This window comes from Hemiscyllium ocellatum, chromosome 4 (genome assembly GCF_020745735.1).
Source record: "Hemiscyllium ocellatum isolate sHemOce1 chromosome 4, sHemOce1.pat.X.cur, whole genome shotgun sequence".
Taxonomy (NCBI): Eukaryota; Metazoa; Chordata; class Chondrichthyes; order Orectolobiformes; family Hemiscylliidae; genus Hemiscyllium; species Hemiscyllium ocellatum.
Window position 1 is genome coordinate 141,124,458 of NC_083404.1, and position 20,322 is coordinate 141,144,779.

Consider the following 20,322-nt stretch of genomic DNA (forward strand, 5'->3'; position numbering starts at 1 on the left):
GACCAGAATTAGAAATTGGCTGGATCCTGAAAAGCCGTGAGACCTTCGAGACCTGGCGGTTGAGTAAGTGAGGGAAGGAGAAAGTGAGGTCTGCAGATGCTGGAGATCAGAGCTGAAAATGTGTTGCTGGAAAAGCGCAGCAGGTCAGGCAGCATCCAAGGAGCAGGAGAATCGATGTTTTGGGCATGAGCCCTTCATCAGGAATGAGGAAGATTAGCATTCCTGAAGAAGGGCTTATGCCCGAAATGTCGATTCTCCTGTTCCCTGGGTGCTGCCTGACCTGCTGCGCTTTTCCAGCAACACATTTTCAGTAAGTGAGGGAAGGTCATGTCAGAGACTGTGGATGAGAATTCTTAAAAGCGAGTCAAGCTGCTGAATCAGAGCCATTGTACATCACCAGGCGTGGGACAAAGATGGACTCCGGAGGTGGACTTCAGCTGTGAGGCCTCATTGGTTCAAAGTTGCAGCCATCCCGAGAATGTTAAAATAATCAAGACTGATTAATCCCAGAACTCGCTGTCAGCCAAACGAAAAACACCCAGTAACCAATTAAAATGGAAAGAATTTATTTTCAACTATAATTATTTTTACAGAATTAGTACATTGACAATGGAGAAGAGTTTGATATGTGCTGGAGTATATCATTACTGGCATATTAATATTCATATATATGTGTATGTATATATATATATATATATATATCATAAAGGCCGAATGGAATGGTCAGCATGCAGGGTCATACACACAGGAACTGGAGTAACAAGGAACACAAAGGACAGCTCCATTCACAAAGCATCCAACCCAGCCCCACATCCACCGTCTACAACCACGCAACACTTCTGCAGGCTGTCCCACCACAAATCTACCAGGACTGGGCAGGGTAAACACAGGAAGGATGTTCCCGGTGAGCGGGGAGTCCAGAACCAGGCGGGGGTCACAGTCTCAGGATACGGTGGGCCATTTCAGACTGAGGTGGGGGGGTGGGGAATGTCTTCACCCAGAGAGTGGGGGAGCCTGTGGGATTATCCAGCACAGAAAGGGGCTGAGGCTAAAATACTGAATGTTTTCAAGAAGGCATTGGGTGTAGTTCTTGGGGCTAAAGGATCTGGGGAGAAAGCAGGGACGGGGGACTCGGTTGAATGATCTTATTGAATAGAATCAGGAGCAGGCTGAAAGGGGCTGAATAGCCGACCCCTGACCCCTGACCCTGAGGTTCTAAGGCAGGAATCTCACCTCAGTACAGAATTCTCGAAAAAAATTCCAACTGTGTTCACCTCTTCACTAAAATGTTGCCTCCTGCACCCAATCACTCTGGGAGGGGGTAAGGAGGGTTCGGTGGGTCTGGCCCAGTATGTGCCCCCTCTGAGTCCCAAGATGGCAGGTGGGAGGGAGCTGGCCAGCGGTGTTGACCGTATGGGGGTGAGTGACTGGCTTTCTCCCACAGCTCCCTGTGTAACTCCACACAAAACAAGGCAGCTGGACCGCAGGAAATCTGACCCGAGGCCAGGAAATGCTGGAAATACTCAACAGGCCGGGCAGCTCCTGAAACAAGGTTTATGGTTCAGGTTTCATCAGCATTTATGAACCTTTAAGGCGGGAACAGAAATAAGGGAAGAGCTGTGGCAGACGCGGAGTGATTGAGTAACGCCCGATTTCATGAAGCAACAGACGAGGGAGGGATCATGCACGTGGACATGGGCTAGAACAATAACGGTCTCCCGAACAGGCGTCAGTAGCTACATAACAACCAACTGAATACAACATGAATGACCACGGAAGAAACGAGCAAAGACAAACCCACCACCCAGAAAGCAAGAGCAAACACTGGAAGAGAAGGGCCATGGTTATGAAGGTGCGTTATTGAAGGGGATGGGGGTTAATCTTTGCGTTGTGCTTCACTGTAACACTGTCGCTGGTCACTGACTGAAAGGTCAGAGGAGAAACAAGATGGAAAATTAAAATCACTGACCCCCGGGAGGGGAGCACTCAGAGCTGCTCTGCAACGTGGTCACCCGCTCCACACATCATCCTGGCCGTGTTTTGATGTGTTCATAGCCTGCATTTCTCACCCAGAGGGCTGTTAAGGTTCACCACATTGCTGTGAGTCTGGAGTCACATGTAGGCCAGACTGGGTAAGGATGGCAGATTTCCCTCACTGAAGGACATCAGTGAGACCCAGAAGCTTGTCACCAGCTGATCTTGCCCATGACAGCACCACGCCCAGAATACCACACTTTGATTGAGTTCACATTTGACCATCTGCTATCATGGGATTTGAACCGGAATCTGCAGAATATTAACCTGGGATTGGGATTGCGAGGCTAGTGATGTCACTACTGGGGTAACCGGGCCTGCCAATGGAGAGGCACCCCATTCCAAAAGGCAATGACAGCATGATAAACTGACATCAGTACGAGTCATCTCCTTCCTCACTTACAATAGCGCTACTGATCATGGGAAGTGAGGCCAGAGTTACTAACAGGGGAGCTGTGTCTCTGACACTGTCCTGTCCACACATACACCTCTGAGGGAGTGAGGACTGTTGATGCTGAGTATCAGAGCTGAGAAATGTGTTGCTGGAAAAGCGCAGCAGGTCAGGCAGCATCCAAGGAGCAGGAGAATCGAGCATAAGCCCTGAAGAAACGTCGATTTTCTTGCTCCTTGGATGCCGCCTGACCTGCTGCGCTTTTCCAGCAACACATTTTTCACCACTTTCACCCCTCCCCGTCTGACACACTGTCCCGTACACACACCTCTCCCCGTGCGACACACTGTCCCGTACAAACACCTCTCCCCGTGCGAGACGCAGTCCTGTACACACACCTCTCCCCGTGCGACACACTGTCCCGTACACACACCTCTCCCCGTGCGACACACTGTCCCGTACACACATCTCTCCCCGTGCGACACACTGTCCCGTACACACACCTTCCCCCGTGCGACGCACAGTCCCATACACACACCTCTCCCCGTGCGAGACGCTGTCCTGTACACACATCTCTCCCCGTGCGACACACTGTCCCGTACACACACCTTCCCCCGTGCGACACACTGTCCCGTACACACACCTCTCCCCGTGCGAGACGCTATCCTGTACACACATCTCTCCCCGTGCGACACACTGTCCCATACACACACGTCTCCCCATGCGACACACTGTCCCATACACACACCTCTCCCCGTGCGAGACGCTGTCCTGTACACACATCTCTCCCCGTGCGACACACTGTCCCATACACACACCTTCCCCCGTGCGACACACTGTCCCATACACACACCTCTCCCCGTGCGAGACACTGTCCTGTACACACACCTCTCCCCATGCGAGACGCTGTCCCGTACACACACCTCTCCCCGTGCGAGACACTGTCCCGTACACACACCTCTCCCCGTGCGAGACGCTGTCCCGTACACACACCTCTCCCCGTGCGAGACGCTGTCCTGTACACACACCTCTCCCCGTGCGAGACACTGTCCTGTACACACACCTCTCCCCGTGCGAGACGCTGTCCCGTACACACACCTCTCTCCGTGCGAGACACTGTCCTGTACACACACCTCTCCCCGTGCGACACACTGTCTCGTACACACACCTCTCCCCGTGCGACACACTGTCCCGTACACACACCTCTCCCCGTGCGACACACTGTCCCGTACACACACCTCTCCCCGTGCGACACACTGTCCTGTACACACACCTCTCCCCACTGCTCCCTCACCGTGTACCCTCACACTCTGCACTCACAGCGCTCCCTCGCACTGAGTCCCCTTACTGCAGCCTCTCCCTGCACATAATCACATACTGTCGTACCAACCTGCACTTACCCAGTATCTATGTTGGAACAGTATCTCCGTTCTGTGGAACGTGAGGACTGAAGACGCTGGAGACCAGAGGCGAGAGTGTGGTGCTGGAAACTCACAGCAGGTCAGGCAGCATCTGAGGAGCAGGAGAGACAACCCCTTCATGTCCGAAACATCGACTCTCCTGCTCTCGGATGCTGCCTGACCTGCTGTACTTTATTGTGAAAGAGTAGAGTGTTGTTGGAGGAGTTAGACCGGGGGGGAGGATTATATTCTTTGAAGTGCATGGGTGATTGACTGACCTGTGAGTGATCGATTGATCTAGGTGTGATCAACTGATTTAGGAATGGTTGATTGATCTGGGAGTGATGGATTGATTGATCTGGGAGAGATGGATTGATTGATCTGGGAGTGAGGGGCTGATCTGGGAGTGAGGGGCTGATCTGGGAGTGATGGGTTGATTGATCTGGGAGTGAGGGGCTGATCTGGGAGTGATGGGTTGATTGATCGGGGAGTGATGGACAGCAGGAATTGGATGAACTAAGAGTGATGTAGTTGGTGGCAGACCCTGCCTCTCCAGGCTCTGTGTTGCTGTAGTAATGTCTGGGACACACCGGCCTAGTCCATGAAGCAGCATTGTGGGGCTGACTCCATTGTGGACACATTAGTTTCCTGAAGATTCACTCCCCTGATTGACAGAGAGCCGCGAGCCGTGACTGTCAGCGATAGGGAGAAAGTGAGCACTGCCGATGTTGGAGATCAGAGTCGAGAGGGTAGTGCTGGAAAAGCGCAGCAGGTCAGGCAGCATCCGAGGAGCAGGAGAATCGACGTTTCGGGTATAAGGCCTTCATCAGGGATGGTAGTGCCCTGCCTGTGGCTGGCTCGATGCTGGACACTTGAGTGAAGAATTGAGCCTGAGGTGTGGGGCTCTCGACGCTGCTCCGAAGGGTTTCAGGGTTAGTTGTAAAATAAAGCAGTTGTCAAAGCTTCATTAAAGTGTGAACGACCGGCCGGTAATTGGCTGTTACTTCTGTTCATTTACATTGTACCTGCTGCTCCCGCACAGCTGTCTGTACAATAATTACAGGAATATTTAACAGTGGAAATGCAGACTTTGAAGAGAACTTGAGACAGTCAATGTCTTGAACGAGGGTTGGGTGGACTTTGGTGATGATCCAAGGCTCCTTTGGAGCTGCTACTGTGTCCCACACACCTGCTGGTTCCTGCTGGTCTCCCCTTCAGACTCTCCCAGCTTTCCCTGCTTTGGTTTGGAATGAGACGTCATCGCTCTGCCTCCCTCTTGCTCTCGCTCGTGCTGCTTCTGCCTCCCTGGGAACTCCCTCGGGGATGGGCAGGAGGGGTCAGCAGGCAAACTCCTCAAAGTTGCCCAGGGTAGGATGGCGAGGCAGCATGTTGGGAGTGTAGGCCAGGCTGTCTGTGTGGCTCCTCAGGGTATCGCAGGTACTCTACAACAGGACAAGGCTGGTGGTTAGTAAATGCAGGACATGTGGGTGAGGGTCAACCCACCCTCAAAGTGGTCCCCATCCCCCATCACTTTCAAACTCCATTTCCCTGTGTACATGCGGAGAGAGCCCTGATATTTCTGTGCACCTGCTGGTCACTGTGTGTGTGTGGGTTTGGGGGTGAGACAGCGTCCGGAGTACTGCACACTGTTTGACCTCTTGTAGTTCCATTGGAGGCAGGTCGGACCGGGTTTTCCGGGATTGATCCCAGAGGGGAGGGATTTGTTTATGAAGAGATTGATTAGTTTAAGCTGCTACTCTCTGGAGTTTAGGGGAGGAGATCCTGTTAAAGTTTCCTCTTGTGAGGCGATCTCGAACAGGAGGTCACAGTTTTCGGCAGATTTGAAAGGAGATGAGGAGAAATGGTCTCTCTCAAAGGGTCAATAATGGACGGAAATCTCTCCCCCAGAGAGTGGGGGGGTGCTGCAATGCTCAGCAAATTAAAGAGGGGGATAGATTTTTAATTTGTAACAAGTGGAAGGGTTATGGGGAGTGGCCGGCAGGTGGAGTTGATGCTGAGATGGGATCAGCCCGGATTGGAATAAACAGCAGAACAGGCTCAGGGACTGAAGGGCCTCCACCTGTTCCTGGTTCTGATTCACATTGTGTGTGGGTGTGTGTGTGTGTATTCGCCTGTGTATGTGTGTGTGTGTTCACCTGTGTGTGTGTGTGTGTGTTCACCTGTGTGTGAGTGTGTGTGAGTTTGCCTGTGTGTGGGTGGGTGTTTGCCTCTGTGTGTGTGTGTGTGTGTGTGTGTTCACCTGTGTGTGAGTGTGTGTGTGGGTGTGTGTGTGTTTGCCTGTGTGTGTGTGGGTGTTTGCCTCTGTGTGTGTGTGCCTGTGTGTGGGTGTGTGTGTGTGTGTTTGCCTGTGTGTGGGTGGGTGTTTGCCTCTGTGTGTGAGTGTGCGTGTGTTTGCCTCTGTGTGTGTGTGTGTGTGTGTGTGTGTGTGTGTTCACCTGTGTGTGAGTGTGTGTGTGGGTGTGTGTGTGTTTGCCTGTGTGTGTGTGGGTGTTTGCCTCTGTGTGTGTGTGCCTGTGTGTGGGTGTGTGTTTGCCTGTGTGTGGGTGGGTGTTTGCCTCTGTGTGTGAGTGTGCGTGTGTTTGCCTCTGTGTGTGTGTGTGTGTGTATGTGTGTGTGAGCCTGTGTGTGTGTATGTGTGTGTGTGTGTGTGTGTGCCTGTGTGTGTGTGTGTGTGTGTGTATGAACATGTTGGGAGTGTTGACATAAGGAGTTGCTGGTCTTCCCCTGTGTGTACAGGATGTACTGGAAGAGTTCAGCAGGTCCCTCTTTGAAGAAGGGTCACTGAACTTGAAATGATAATTGTCTTTCTCTTCTCTCTACAGTTGCTGCCAGACCTGCTGAGTTTTTCCAGAACATTCTGTTTTTGTTTCTGATTTCCAGTCTCTGCAGTGATTTGCTGACCTCCTTGTGGGTACGTTTCGTGTCTGTACGCGTTTGCATGTGTATATGTGACGGGGACATTACAAACACAAGACCATTTATTTCAGCCCCTGAGTGAACTAAATCACTGCTCGTCTCTCTTTGACCACCTTGGCCCCATGTTGCTTCATACATCATCTGGTCAACAAAAACCTATTGGTCTCAGTTTTTAAACTAACCACTGGCCCCGGATCACCCACAGCTTGTAGCTGTCTGTCTCAGGGTGGGAGCCACCTTTGGGTGCAGCAGCAATGAGGAAAATTCCGGCTTGTGTTTCCCTGGCTCCTGATTTCTGGACAACCCGATCAGCTGATGCAGGTTCCCCCCCTCCCCCACCGTCTGCTCTCCTTGATAGCTTAAAAATTCGGATCGAATCACCCCTTAACCTTCCAAACACAAGGTAATCACATGAACAACCCAGCTCAGTTTATGCGCTGTTTCGTTTTTACCAGATTGTCACTGTGGCTTCTCTTTGGCCTTTTCTTGCGTTTTACGATACCAGAAACCTTGTCTTTAAAAACCTGAAGGGACACATGAGGAGCAACACAGTCAGAACCTGGGCGGGTCGGCCAGAGAGGGAGAGAGAGAGAGAGAGAGAGAGACCGAAGCCAGCCTTACCTCATACAAATAATCAAAAATTTCCAAGATGGTTAAAATACTGGCTCCAATGAACAGACCCATCTGACCCCCAATGTCACCTGGAAAAGAAACATTCCAACATCAATGAATATTTTGAGGAAATTGCTGCAGATGCTCTGAATATTGAATAAACCACTGTCAGAACAAGGGGAACCCGCAGGACTCCAAGTGGGGGAGAGAGAGAGGAAGAGAGAGAAGTTTTGGAGAGGGAAATAGATGGGTGATGAAGAGAGAAGGAGACAAACATGAATTAATTGGAGCCCTCCCTTACCCCAACTGGTTCCAAAACAAAGGGAAGATCTTTATTAATTTCAGCGCAAAGGGATTTGAGTAAGTAGTCAGGATGACTGAATGTGGGTGTCTCGAAGGTTAGTGGGACCTGCCCCCGAGCAGTGTCTGTAGTTTTGGGCTCATTATCTAAGGAGGATATATTTGCCACAGAGGGAGTAAGGCAGAGCTTCATCAGATTAATCCATGGAATGGCTGGATTGTCTTATAAGGACCGTACATGACATCAAGGCGACATTTGACCGAGTGTGGCATTAAGGAGCCCGAGCAAAACTGGAACCAGGGAAGATCTCCAGGAGTTGGAGTCATACCAGACGCAGAGTAAGATGGTTGTGGTTGTTGGAGTTTAGTCATTTCCGTTCCAGGACATCTCCTCAGGAGTTCCTCAGAGCAGTGACCTAGGCCCAACCATCTTCAGCTGCTTCATCACTGACCTTCCCTCCATCATAAGGTCAGAGTAGGGATGTCGGCTGATGAGTGCACAATGTTCAGCCCCATTCACAACTCCTCAGATACTGAAGCAGGCCGTGTTCAAATGCAACAAGATCTGGACAATGTCCAGGCTTCAGCTGACAAGTGGCAAGTAACATTTGTGCCACAGAATGCCAGGCTATGACCAATACCAATAAGAAACAATCTAATCATTGACCCTTGACATTCCATAGAATTGCCATCACTGAACTTCCCCTCATTAACATTCTGGGAGTTACCATTGACAGGAAACTTAACTGAATTAGCCACACAAACACGTTACATACAGAAGCAGATCCGAGGCTATGGACACTGCAGCAAATAAGTCACCTCCTAACTCCTCAACACACGTCCACCATCTACAAGGCACAACTTGTGGGCGGCAGGGTGGCACAGTGGTTAGCACTGCTGCCTCACAGCGCCAGAGACCTGGGTTCAATTCCCGACTCAGGCGCCTGACTGTGTGGAGTTTGCACGTTCTCCCCGTGTCTGCGTGGATTTCCTCCGGGTGCTCCGGTTTCCTCCCACAGTCCAAAGATGTGCGGGTCAGGTGAATTGGCCATGCTAAATTGCCTATAGTGTTAGGTAAGGGGTAAATGTAAGGGTATGGGTGGGTTGCGCTTCGGCGGGTCGGTGTGGACTTGTTGGGCCGAAGCGCCTGTTTCCACACTGTAAGTAATCTAATCTTAAAAAAAACTCAGGAAGGTGAAGGAATACTCCCCACCTGCCTGAACAAACACAGCCCCAACCACACTCGACACCATCCAGGACAAAGCTCACACTTGATTGACACCACACCCACTCCCTCCACCCATCCCCCCCTCAGGAACAGCAGTGTGTACCATCCCCTCTCTCACCCACCGACCCTCAGTAACAGCAGTGTGTACCATCCCCTCCCTCCCCCACTGACCCTCAGTAACAGCAGTGTGTACCATCCCCTCCCTCCCTCGACCGACACTCAGTAACAGCAGTGTGTACCATCCCCTCCCTCCCCCCACCGACACTCAGTAACAGCAGTGTGTACCATCCCCTCCCTCCCCCGACCGACACTCAGTAACAGCAGTGTATACCATCCCCTCCCTCCCTCCCCCACTGACACTCAGTAAAAGCATAGTATAGACAGCATAGAGGTGTACAGCACGGGGACAGTATAGAGGTGTACAATACGGGGACAGTATAGAGGTGTACAGCACGGACACAGTATAGAGGTGTACAGCACGGACACAGTATACAGATGTACAGCACGGAGACAGTATAGAGGGGTACAGCACGGGGACAGTATAGAGGGGTACAGCACGGGGACAGTATAGAGGTAAAGCTCACGGAGACAGTATAGAGGTGTACAGCACGGAGACAGTATAGAGGTGTACAGCACGGGGACAGTATAGAGATGTACAGCACGGAGACAGTATAGAGGGGTACAGCACGGGGACAGTATAGAGGTGTACAGCACGGAGACAGTATAGAGGTGTACAGCGCGGGGACAGTATAGAGGTGTACAGCACGGAGACAGTATAGAGGTGTACAGCTCGGGGACAGTATAGAGGTGTACAGCACGGGGACAGTATAGAGGGGTACAGCACCGAGACAGTATAGAGGTGTACAGCACGGGGACAGTATAGAGGTGTACAGCACGGAGACAGTATCGAGGTGTACAGCACGGGGAAAGTATAGAGGTGTACAGCACGGAGACAGTATCGAGGTGTACAGCACGGAGACAGTATAGAGGTGTACAGCACGGAGACATTATAGAGGTGTACAGCACGGAGACAGTATCGAGGTGTACAGCACGGGGACAGTATCGAGGTGTACAGCACGGAGACAGTATAGAGGTGTACAGCACGGAGACAGTATAGAGATGTACAGCACGGAGACAGTATAGAGGTGTACAGCACGGGGACAGTATAGAGGTGTACAGCACGGGAACAGTATAGAGGGGTACAGCACCGAGACAGTATAGAGGGGTACAGCACGGAGACAGTATAGAGGTGTACAGCTCAGAGGCAGTATAGAGGTGCACAGTACGGGGACAGTATAGAGGTGTACAGCACGGAGACAGTATAGAGGTGTACAGCACGGAGACAGTATAGAGGGGTACAGCACGGGGACAGTATAGAGGTGTACAGCACGGAGACAGTATAGAGGTGTACAGCACGGGGACAGTATAGAGATGTACAGCACGGGGACAGTATAGAGGTGTACAGCACGGGGACAGTATAGAGGGGTACAGCACGGGGACAGTATAGAGGGGTACAGCTCAGAGGCAGTATAGAGGTGTACAGCACGGAGACAGTATAGAGGGGTACAGCTCAGAGGCAGTATAGAGGTGTACAGCACGGGGACAGTATAGAGGGGTACAGCACGGGGACAGTATAGAGGTGTACAGCACGGAGACAGTATAGAGGTGCACAGCACGGGGACAGTATAGAGGTGTACAGCACGGGGACAGTATAGAGGTGTACAGCACGGAGACAGTATAGAGGTGTACAGCTCAGAGGCAGTATAGAGGTGCACAGCACGGGGACAGTATAGAGGTGCACAGCACGGGGACAGTATAGAGGTGTACAGCACGGAGACCGTATAGAGGTGTACAGCACGGGGACAGTATAGAGGTGTACAGCACGGAGACAGTATAGAGGTGTACAGCACGGGGACAGTATAGAGGTGTACTGCACGGGGACAGTATAGAGGTGTACAGCACGGGGACAGTATAGAGGGGTACAGCACGGGGACAGTATAGAGGTGTACAGCACGGAGACAGTATAGAGATGTACAGCACAGGGACAGTATAGAGGTGTACTGCACGGGGACAGTATAGAGGGGTACAGCACGGGGACAGTATAGAGGTGTACAGCACGGGGACAGTATAGAGGGGTACAGCACGGAGACAGTATAGAGGTGTACAGCACGGGGACAGTATAGAGGTGTATTGCACGGGGACAGTATAGAGGTGTACAGCACGGAGACAGTATAGAGGGGTACAGCACGGGGACAGTATAGAGGTGTACAGCACGGGGACAGTATAGAGGTGTACAGCACGGAGACAGTATAGAGGGGTACAGCACGGGGACAGTATAGAGGTGTACAGCACGGAGACAGTATAGAGGTGTACAGCACGGGGACAGTATAGAGATGTACAGCACGGGGACAGTATAGAGGGGTACAGCACGGGGACAGTATAGAGGGGTACAGCTCAGAGGCAGTATAGAGGTGTACAGCACGGGGACAGTATAGAGGTGTACAGCACGGGGACAGTATAGAGGTGTACAGCACGGAGACAGTATAGAGGGGTACAGCACGGGGACAGTATAGAGGTGTACAGCACGGGACAGTATAGAGGTGTACAGCACGGAGACAGTATAGAGGTGTACAGCACGGGGACAGTATAGAGGGGTACAGCACGGGGACAGTATAGAGGTGCACAGCACGGGGACAGTATAGAGGGGTACAGCACGGGGACAGTATAGAGGTGTACAGCACGGAGACAGTATAGAGGGGTACAGCACGGGGACAGTATAGAGGTGTACAGCACGGGGACAGTATAGAGGTGTACTGCACGGGGACAGTATAGAGGGGTACAGCACGGGGACAGTATAGAGGTGTACTGCACGGGGACAGTATAGAGGGGTACAGCACGGGGACAGTATAGAGGGGTACAGCTCAGAGGCAGTATAGAGGTGTACAGCACGGAGACAGTATCGAGGTGTACAGCTCAGAGGCAGTATAGAGGTGTACAGCACGGGGACAGTATCGAGGTGCACAGCACGGGGACAGTATAGAGGGGTACAGCACGGGGACAGTATAGAGGTGTACAGCACGGGGACAGTATAGAGGGGTACAGCACGGAGACAGTATAGAGGTGTACAGCACGGGGACAGTATAGAGGGGTACAGCACGGGGACAGTATAGAGGTGTACAGCACGGAGACAGTATAGAGGGGTATAGCACGGGGACAGTATAGAGGTGTACAGCACGGAGACAGTATAGAGGGGTACAGCACGGAGACAGTATAGAGGTGTACAGCACGGAGACAGTATAGAGGGGTACAGCACGGGGACAGTATAGAGGGGTACAGCACGGAGACAGTATAGAGGTGTACAGCACGGCGACAGTATAGAGGGGTACAGCACGGGGACAGTATAGAGGGGTACAGCACGGAGACAGTATAGAGGGGTACAGCACGGGGACAGTATAGAGGGGTACAGCACGGAGACAGTATAGAGGGGTACAGCACGGAGACAGTATAGAGGTGTATAGCACGGGGACAGTATAGAGGGGTACAGCACGGAGACAGTATAGAGGGGTACAGCACGGGGACAGTACAGAGGTGTACTGCACGGGGACAGTATAGAGGGGTACAGCACGGAGACAGTATAGAGGTGTACAGCACGGGGACAGTATAGAGGGGTACAGCACGGAGGCAGTATAGAGGGGTACTGCACGGGGACAGTATAGAGGGGTACAGCACGGGGACAGTATAGAGGTGTACAGCACAGAGACAGTATAGAGGTGTACAGCACGGGGACAGTATAGAGGTGTACAGCACGGGGACAGTGTAGAGGTGTACAGCACGGAGACAGTATAGAGGTGTACAGCACGGGGACAGTGTAGAGGTGTACAGCACGGAGACAGTATAGAGGTGTACAGCACGGGGACAGTATAGAGGGGTACAGCACGGGGACAGTATAGAGGGGTACTGCACGGGGACAGTATAGAGGGGTACAGCACGGGGACAGTATAGAGGTGTACAGCACGGAGACAGTATAGAGGTGTACAGCACGGGGACAGTATAGAGGTGTACAGCACGGGGACAGTGTAGAGGTGTACAGCACGGAGACAGTATAGAGGTGTACAGCACGGGGACAGTGTAGAGGTGTACAGCACAGAGACAGTATAGAGGTGTACAGCACGGGGACAGTATAGAGGTGTACAGCACGGAGACAGTATAGAGGTGTACAGCACGGGGACAGTATAGAGGGGTACAGCACGGGGACAGTATAGAGGTGTACAGCACGGGGACAGTATAGAGGGGTACAGCACGGAGACAGTATAGAGGTGTACAGCACGGGGACAGTATAGAGGTGTACTGCAAGGGGACAGTATAGAGGGGTACAGCACGGAGACAGTATAGAGGTGTACAGCACGGAGACAGTATAGAGGGGTACAGCACGGGGACAGTATAGAGGTGTACAGCACGGGGACAGTATAGAGGGGTACAGCACGGAGACAGTATAGAGGTGTACAGCACGGGGACAGTATCGAGGTGTACAGCACGGGGACAGTATAGAGGTGTACTGCACGGGGACAGTATAGAGGGGTACAGCACGGGGACAGTATAGAGGTGTACAGCACGGAGACAGTATAGAGGGGTACAGCACGGAGACAGTATCGAGGTGTACAGCACGGGGACAGTATCGAGGTGTACAGCACGGGGACAGTATCGAGGTGTACAGCACGGGGACAGTATTGAGGTGTACTGCACGGGGACAGTATAGAGGTGTACAGCACGGGGACAGTATAGAGGTGTACAGCACGGAGACAGTATCGAGGTGTACAGCACGGGGACAGTATAGAGGTTTACAGCACGGGGACAGTATAGAGGTGTACAGCACGGGGACAGTGTAGAGGTGTACTGCAAGGGGACAGTATAGAGGTGTACAGCACGGGGACAGTATAGAGGTGTACAGCACGGGGACAGTGTAGAGGTGTACAGCACAGGGACAGTATAGAGGTGTACTGCACGGGGACAGTATAGAGGTGTACTGCACGGGGACAGTATAGATGTTATATAGCACAGATTTATTCAAAATCAATTGATACTCCCTGTTCAATACACCCAGTATGAGGCAGTATTCAGTCACAATTGCAATATTTCAGCAATACACACACCTAAAAGGTTCGGAATACAACCTACACCGACCCACTCTGACCCACTCTGACCCACTCTGACCCACACCGAGCTACACTGACCTATGGAGAAAGTGAGGACTGCAGATGCTGGAGATCAGTGCTGAAAATGTGTTGCTGGAAAAGCGCAGCAGGCCAGGCAGCATCCAAGGAGCAGGAGAATTCAGGGATTCCTGAAGAAGGTCTAATGCCCAAAACGTTGACTCTCCTGCTCCGACCTACTGCAAACGACTCCAAATGATCCCAAACTATCGTTCACTTCCAGTTTTGCAGAGGAACAGGTTTCGGTCCCATGGCCAGGTTTTGAATTGATCACTCAAACTACATCAGGGGTCACCACAGAACAGTTCCGGGTTGTTGTTATTGCGAGTTCGAGCCCAAGGTCAGTGCCGGTCTGTGCCGAGCTGTTTGGTTATGCTGCTGATTGGAAATCTCCAGCAGGAACTCCCGGAGCAGCTCTGTCAGTGTGTCAGTGTGACTGAGCGTTGGATGAAAGGTTCAGGTAACGTCCTGAGAGCTTCGGGGAGCTCAGAGACAGGCGCGTGTTGTGAATTGGTTTTGCAGCTGTGTGCAAGATTCGAACAGAGTGCCATTTGAGGTGAGGGTGTGGGACAGGAACCATGGCCAGTACTCACTTGGTGAAGGTGGGATTGATTAGGAAGAGCTGGTGTTGGGCCTGGGCTTTCCCGGGGCTTTGGAAAGATCAGTTGTTATTACCGCGCTGTGATGCCATCCAGAGACAAAGCTGCTCATGGCGCATCTATAAAGATGGGTAACTAACCTCCTGAGGATGTAAAGGTGTAGCTGTGCTTGTGTTGATGTTATGGACCAGGACAGTGTTGGTGAGCCTGACTCCCAGCAACACCACACTCTCAACCAGCTCAGCTCCACTGATGCAAACATTTCCTTGTCTTGACATCATCTGCCAAATTTGTGCCTCCATTTTTCGTTCTGTTTTTGTCTCCTCTCTGCTTTCTTCCCAACAGTGTCTCCTGCCTGTCATCGCCAAATTTAGCAACTGTGCCCTCCATCCCCATCCCAGTCATTCAGATAATTGTTAAAGAGTGCAGCTCCCAACACTGATCCCATGACCTTGCAAACCTGAAGAAGACCCATTTATTTCGACTCTCGGGTTACCGCTAACCAGCAATCTACAAACCGTCCCCACCGTCCCCTCGTCACCCTCAGCCTGGTCTTTGTACTTGACCTTTGATCAAATGCCCTCGGGAAATCTGAGTGCCCCCTCCTGGTGGCTGAGTATATTCAAGGCTCTCACACTCTCATCATGGAGCCCGTTTCCATGGGAACACTCACCGAGTAATCCCGCAACCTCATAGGCTTTCTTCTGTTCAATGGTCTCGTAGTTGAGAGCCTCAAAAAAAATGTCCAGCACCAGAATGTTCTCCCTGAGGAACAAGACGGAGGGAGAGAGTGAGGGACGGAGGCAGTGAGAGTCGGAGGGAGCGAGGGACAGAGTGAGGGACAGAGGGAGTGAGGGACAGAGAGAGAGGGAGTGAGAGAGTGAGGGACAGAGGCACTGAGAGTTGGAGGGAGGGAGGGACAGAGTGAGGGACAGAGGGAGTGAGGGACAGAGAGAGAGGGAGTGAGAGAGTGAGAGAGTGAGGGACTGAGAGTCGGAGGGAGGAAGGGAGGGACATAGTGAGGGACAGAGGGAGTGAGGGACAGCGAGAGAGGGAGTGAGAGAGTGAGGGACAGAGGCACTGAGAGTCAGAGGGAGTGAGGGACAGAGGGAGTGAGGGACAGAGAGAGGGAGTGAAGGAGAGAGAGGGAGTGAGAGAGTGAGGGACAGAGGCACTGAGTTGGAGGGAGCAAGGGACAGAGAGTGAGGGACAGAGGGAGTGAGGGACAGAGAGAGAGGGAGTGAAAGAGTAAGAGATAGAGGGAGTAAGATTTAGGGACAGAGGCAGTTAGAGACAGAGGGACTGAGGGACAGACAGAGTGAGGGACAGAGAGAGGGACAGAGGGAGTGAGGGACAGAGAGTGGGATAGAAGGAGTGAAAGAGTGAGGGGATAGAGGGAGTAAGAGACTGAGGGACACAGAATGAGAGTCAGCGGAAGTGAGGGATCAAGATAGTGGGAGAGTGCAAGTGAGAGAATGGAGACTGAGCGACAGAGGGAGTGAGGGACTGAGAGTGTGTCAGGGAGAGAGAGGGAGTGAGGGACTGAGAGTGTGTCAGGGAGAGAGAGGGAGTGAGGGACAGAGGGAGTTGGAGTGAGAAAATAGAAGACAGAGGAGAGAGACTGTATTGGAGAGAGGGAATGAGAGAGTGGGGGAGAGAGAAGGAATGAGAGAATGTGTGAGAGAGGGAGGGTGAAGTAACTGCAAAGAGGCTGGTATCCCATCACCAAGTCCCCCTTTATTTAAATGTTCACGGTACACTGACTGTGACCAGCCAGCTCAGAGTCAGTCCCTGAACTGAGATGACTCCTGTGGCTGTCTGTCTGTCAGCCAGGGCTCCCTGATGGGCCCCAGGAACCCATCATCAATAACATCCACCTGGCTCTATTGGCTGCAGAGAGTATGAGAGGAAGAAGGAGGGAAAGAAAATGAAAGGGAGCGTGTGAGGGAGACAGTTGTTAAAAGATGGAGAGAGTGAGAGAGAAAATGGAAAAGCGAGAGGGAGGGAGGGAGTGTGGGAGAAAGATAGAGAGAAGAAACAGCTCTCCCTGATTCTCTCTCACACTGTCCCAGTGCTTCTCCCTACCCCATCCCCATCCATCTCCCATCCCCATCCATCTCCCATTCCCATCCATCTCCCATCCCCATCCATCTCCCATCCCAATCCATCTCCTATCCCCGTCCATCTCCCATCCCAATCCATCTCCCATCTCCATCCATCTCCCATCCCCATCCATCTCCCATCCCCATCCATCTCCCATCCACATCCATCTCCCATCCCCGTCCATCTCCCATCCCCGTCCATCTCCCATCCCCGTCCATCTCCCATCCCCATCCATCTCCCATCCACATCCATCTCCCATCCCCGTCCATCTCCCATCCCCATCCATCTCCCATCCCCATCCATCTCCCATCCCCATCCATCTCCCATCCACATCCATCTCCCATCCCCGTCCATCTCCCATTCCCATTCCCATTCCCATTCTTCCGTCCCACTCTCCTAGCAGCTTCCCGTTCTCCCTGACCCCAGGCTCACTGGTCAGGCGGGAGTTCTCCGGAAATACTCACATGATGTACTGCTCTGTTCTGTTAAATTTCTTGGCGAGGAATTTTGCTGAGGCTTTGCTGGGAATCTTCACCATGGAAATCTCTTTCCCAAACCGTGTCACGTTACAGGGAGTCTCACACATACAGTAACTACTGTCCTGTTCCACCAGAAACTCTGGAAAAGGGGAAGAGAGAGAGAGAAATAGGGGAAGGACAGAACAACATGGAAAGGAAAAAGAGAGAGGGATAGAGAAAGTGCGAGATAGAGAGAGGGAGAGATGTAGCAAGCAACAGAGCAAGGTAGGAATGGGGGAAGACAGGAGGAGGGAGATAGAGACAGAGAGAATTTGTCAAAGAGGTATATGGTCAAGACGAAGGAGGGATGGAGAAAGTAAACAGGTGGAAAACGTGCAAGGTGATGAGTTGGGAATTAAAGGTGGAGAAAGAAGGATCACACAAGATTATAAACAACCATCCAGTGACTTTCTGCCCATCTATCTGTGTGTGGTCAGGGGGTTTTCACCAGAGACTGAGGATTCCATAACTCACCCTCAAAGCTACTGCAACCTAGTGTCCACCAGGGAAGGGAATCTCCACGTAACTCCAGTCCCAGGACAGCCCAAGGGGGGAAACACAGAGTGAAGTGGGGATTGGCCAGTGGGTTTGGGCATTGACTGGTTGGGATTGAGGGTAGGGTGGTTTGTGGAGGGGTTCGGGGTAAGGAGGTGTTGGAGAGGGGAAAGTATTGAGCTTTGGGATGGGAGGCTGGTTTTGGTGGAGAGGGCTTTTGGTCAGGGATTGGAATAGCGGAGAGAGACAGGAGGATTGTGGGAGGGGGTTAGCACACTCCATGTCCAAGGGAATGGTCCCTGAGCTGAGCTGATCAGGAGTTCCAGGGCCCAGTCAGAGCAGGATTTGAATGAACAGCTTGTACCCGGATCGATGGATCAAGGGGAGACCCAGGATTCCTCAGGGTTTCAGGAACAATGTCCAGGGAGACAAATGGCAGCAGCCGAAAGATCCTGTCAGCAACGTGTGAGAATATCGTCCAATGGAGAGTTTTCAATTAGACACGGAAGAGATTGTTGGGCTGCTGATTGGCTGTGGGAGAGGGTGGTGGGTGGAGGGTGGGTGATGGGGGATGGGGGATGGGGGATGGGGGATGGGGGATGGGGGATGGGGGTGGAGGATGGGGGTGGAGGATGGGGGATGGAGGATGGGGGATGGGGGATGGGGGATGGGGGTGGGGGATGGGGGGTGGAGGGTGGAGGGTGGAGGGTGGGTGATGGGGGATGGGGGATGGGGGATGGGGGATGGGGGTGGAGGATGGGGATGGAGGATGGGGGATGGGGGATGGGGGATGGGGGATAGGGGGTGGAGGGTGGAGGGTGGTGGGTGGAGGGTGGGTGATGGGGGATGGGGGATGGGGGATGGGGGTGGAGGATGGGGATGGGGGATGGGGGATGGGGGATGGGGGTGGAGGATGGGGATGGAGGATGGGGGATGGGGGATGGGGGGTGGGGGATGGGGGGTGGAGGGTGGAGGGTGGAGGGTGGGGGTGGGTGGTGGGGGATGGGGGATGGGGGATGGGGGTTGGGGGGTGGGGGATGTGGGATGGAGGATGGGTGATGGGGGATGGAGGATGGGGGATGGGGGTGGGGGATGGGGGATGGGGGATGGGGGATGGGGGATGGAGGGTGGGGGATGGAGGGTGGAGGATGGGGGGTGGGGGATGGGGGATGGGGGATGGAGGGTGGGGGATGGGGGATGGGGGATGGAGGGTGGGGGATGGGGGATGGGGGATGGAGGGTGGGGGATGGGGGATGGGGGATGGGGGATGGAGGGTGGAGGATGGGGGATGGGGGATGGGGGATGGAGGGTGGGGGGTGGGGGATGGGGGGTGGAGGGTGGAGGGTGGGGGTGGGTGGTGGGGGATGGGGGATGGGGGATGGGGGTTGGGGGGGGGGGGGGATGTGGGATGGAGGATGGGTGATGGGGGATGGAGGATGGGGGATGGGGGTGGGGGATGGGGGATGGGGGATGGGGGATGGGGGATGGAGGGTGGGGGATGGAGGGTGGAGGATGGGGGGTGGGGGATGGGGGATGGGGGATGGAGGGTGGGGGATGGGGGATGGGGGATGGAGGGTGGGGGATGGGGGATGGGGGATGGAGGGTGGGGGATGGGGGTGGAGGATGGGGGATGGGGGATGGGGGATGGAGGGTGGAGGATGGGGGATGGGGGATGGGGGATGGAGGGTGGGGGGTGGGGGATGGGGGATGGGGGATGGGGATGGGGGATGGGGGGTGGAGGGTGGAGGGTGGGGGGTGGGGGTGGGGGGTGGTGGATGGGGGATGGGGGTGGAGGATGGGGGATGGGGGATGGGGGATGGGAGATGGGGGATGGGGGATGGGGGGTGGAGGGTGGAGGGTGGGGGGTGGGGGTGGGGGGTGGTGGATGGGGGATGGGGGATGGGGGATGGGTGATGGGGGATGGGGGGTGGGGGATGAAGGATGGAGGGTGGAGGGTGGAGGATGGGGGGGTGGGGGGTGTGGGATGGGGGATGGAGAGGAGGTTGGGCAGTAATGTGGGGGCAAGGTCTGAGCCTCTGCCCAATAAGAAGGGGAAATGCTTGGCTTGGGGACAGCACGGAGGAAATCATTGAGGAGGGGTTTGAGAGGGAGTTCGGAATGGACAGGGAAGTGCTCAGAAAACATTGAGACAAATATTGGAGGAGGGAGTTGAGGGTGTGTATACTTACCCAAGGCTGGGTCAGCACAGTCCTTATACTGCTCTGGGGTGCAGACATCAGCATTCCCTGTGAGAGAGAGAGAGAGCGAGAGAGAGAGTGAGAAACCAGGAAAGATAGAGACGAAGAAAGTAAAGGGGTGAGTGAGAGAGAAACGAGTGAGAGAGGAAGGAGAGACGTTGTGAATGAGAGAGAGGGATTGTGAAGACAGCGTGAAAATGAGTAAAGGAGAACATGAGAGAGACAGAAGGAAAGATACACAGAGCCACAGAGAAAGTGAGTGAATGAGAGTGGGAAAGAGAGATACAGAGAGACAAT

General features: G+C 53.4%; 1 protein-coding gene across 2 annotated transcripts in view; it reads right to left on the reverse strand.

The window, feature by feature from the left end:
- Positions 1–605: 605 nt before the first annotated feature.
- asic1c (acid-sensing (proton-gated) ion channel 1c) overlaps positions 606–20,322 on the reverse strand; it is an 81,096-nt gene continuing 61,379 nt past the window's right edge. For both annotated transcript variants that reach the window (XM_060823937.1, XM_060823938.1), the window contains exons 5-10: positions 20,017–20,073; positions 17,279–17,432; positions 15,385–15,476; positions 7,384–7,463; positions 7,215–7,286; positions 606–5,267 (exon numbers count right to left, since the gene is read on the reverse strand). In XM_060823937.1, the coding sequence (XP_060679920.1) occupies positions 5,163–5,267; positions 7,215–7,286; positions 7,384–7,463; positions 15,385–15,476; positions 17,279–17,432; positions 20,017–20,073 (560 nt within the window). In that variant the 3' untranslated portion in view covers positions 606–5,162. The remainder of the gene's footprint in view (positions 5,268–7,214; positions 7,287–7,383; positions 7,464–15,384; positions 15,477–17,278; positions 17,433–20,016; positions 20,074–20,322) is intronic.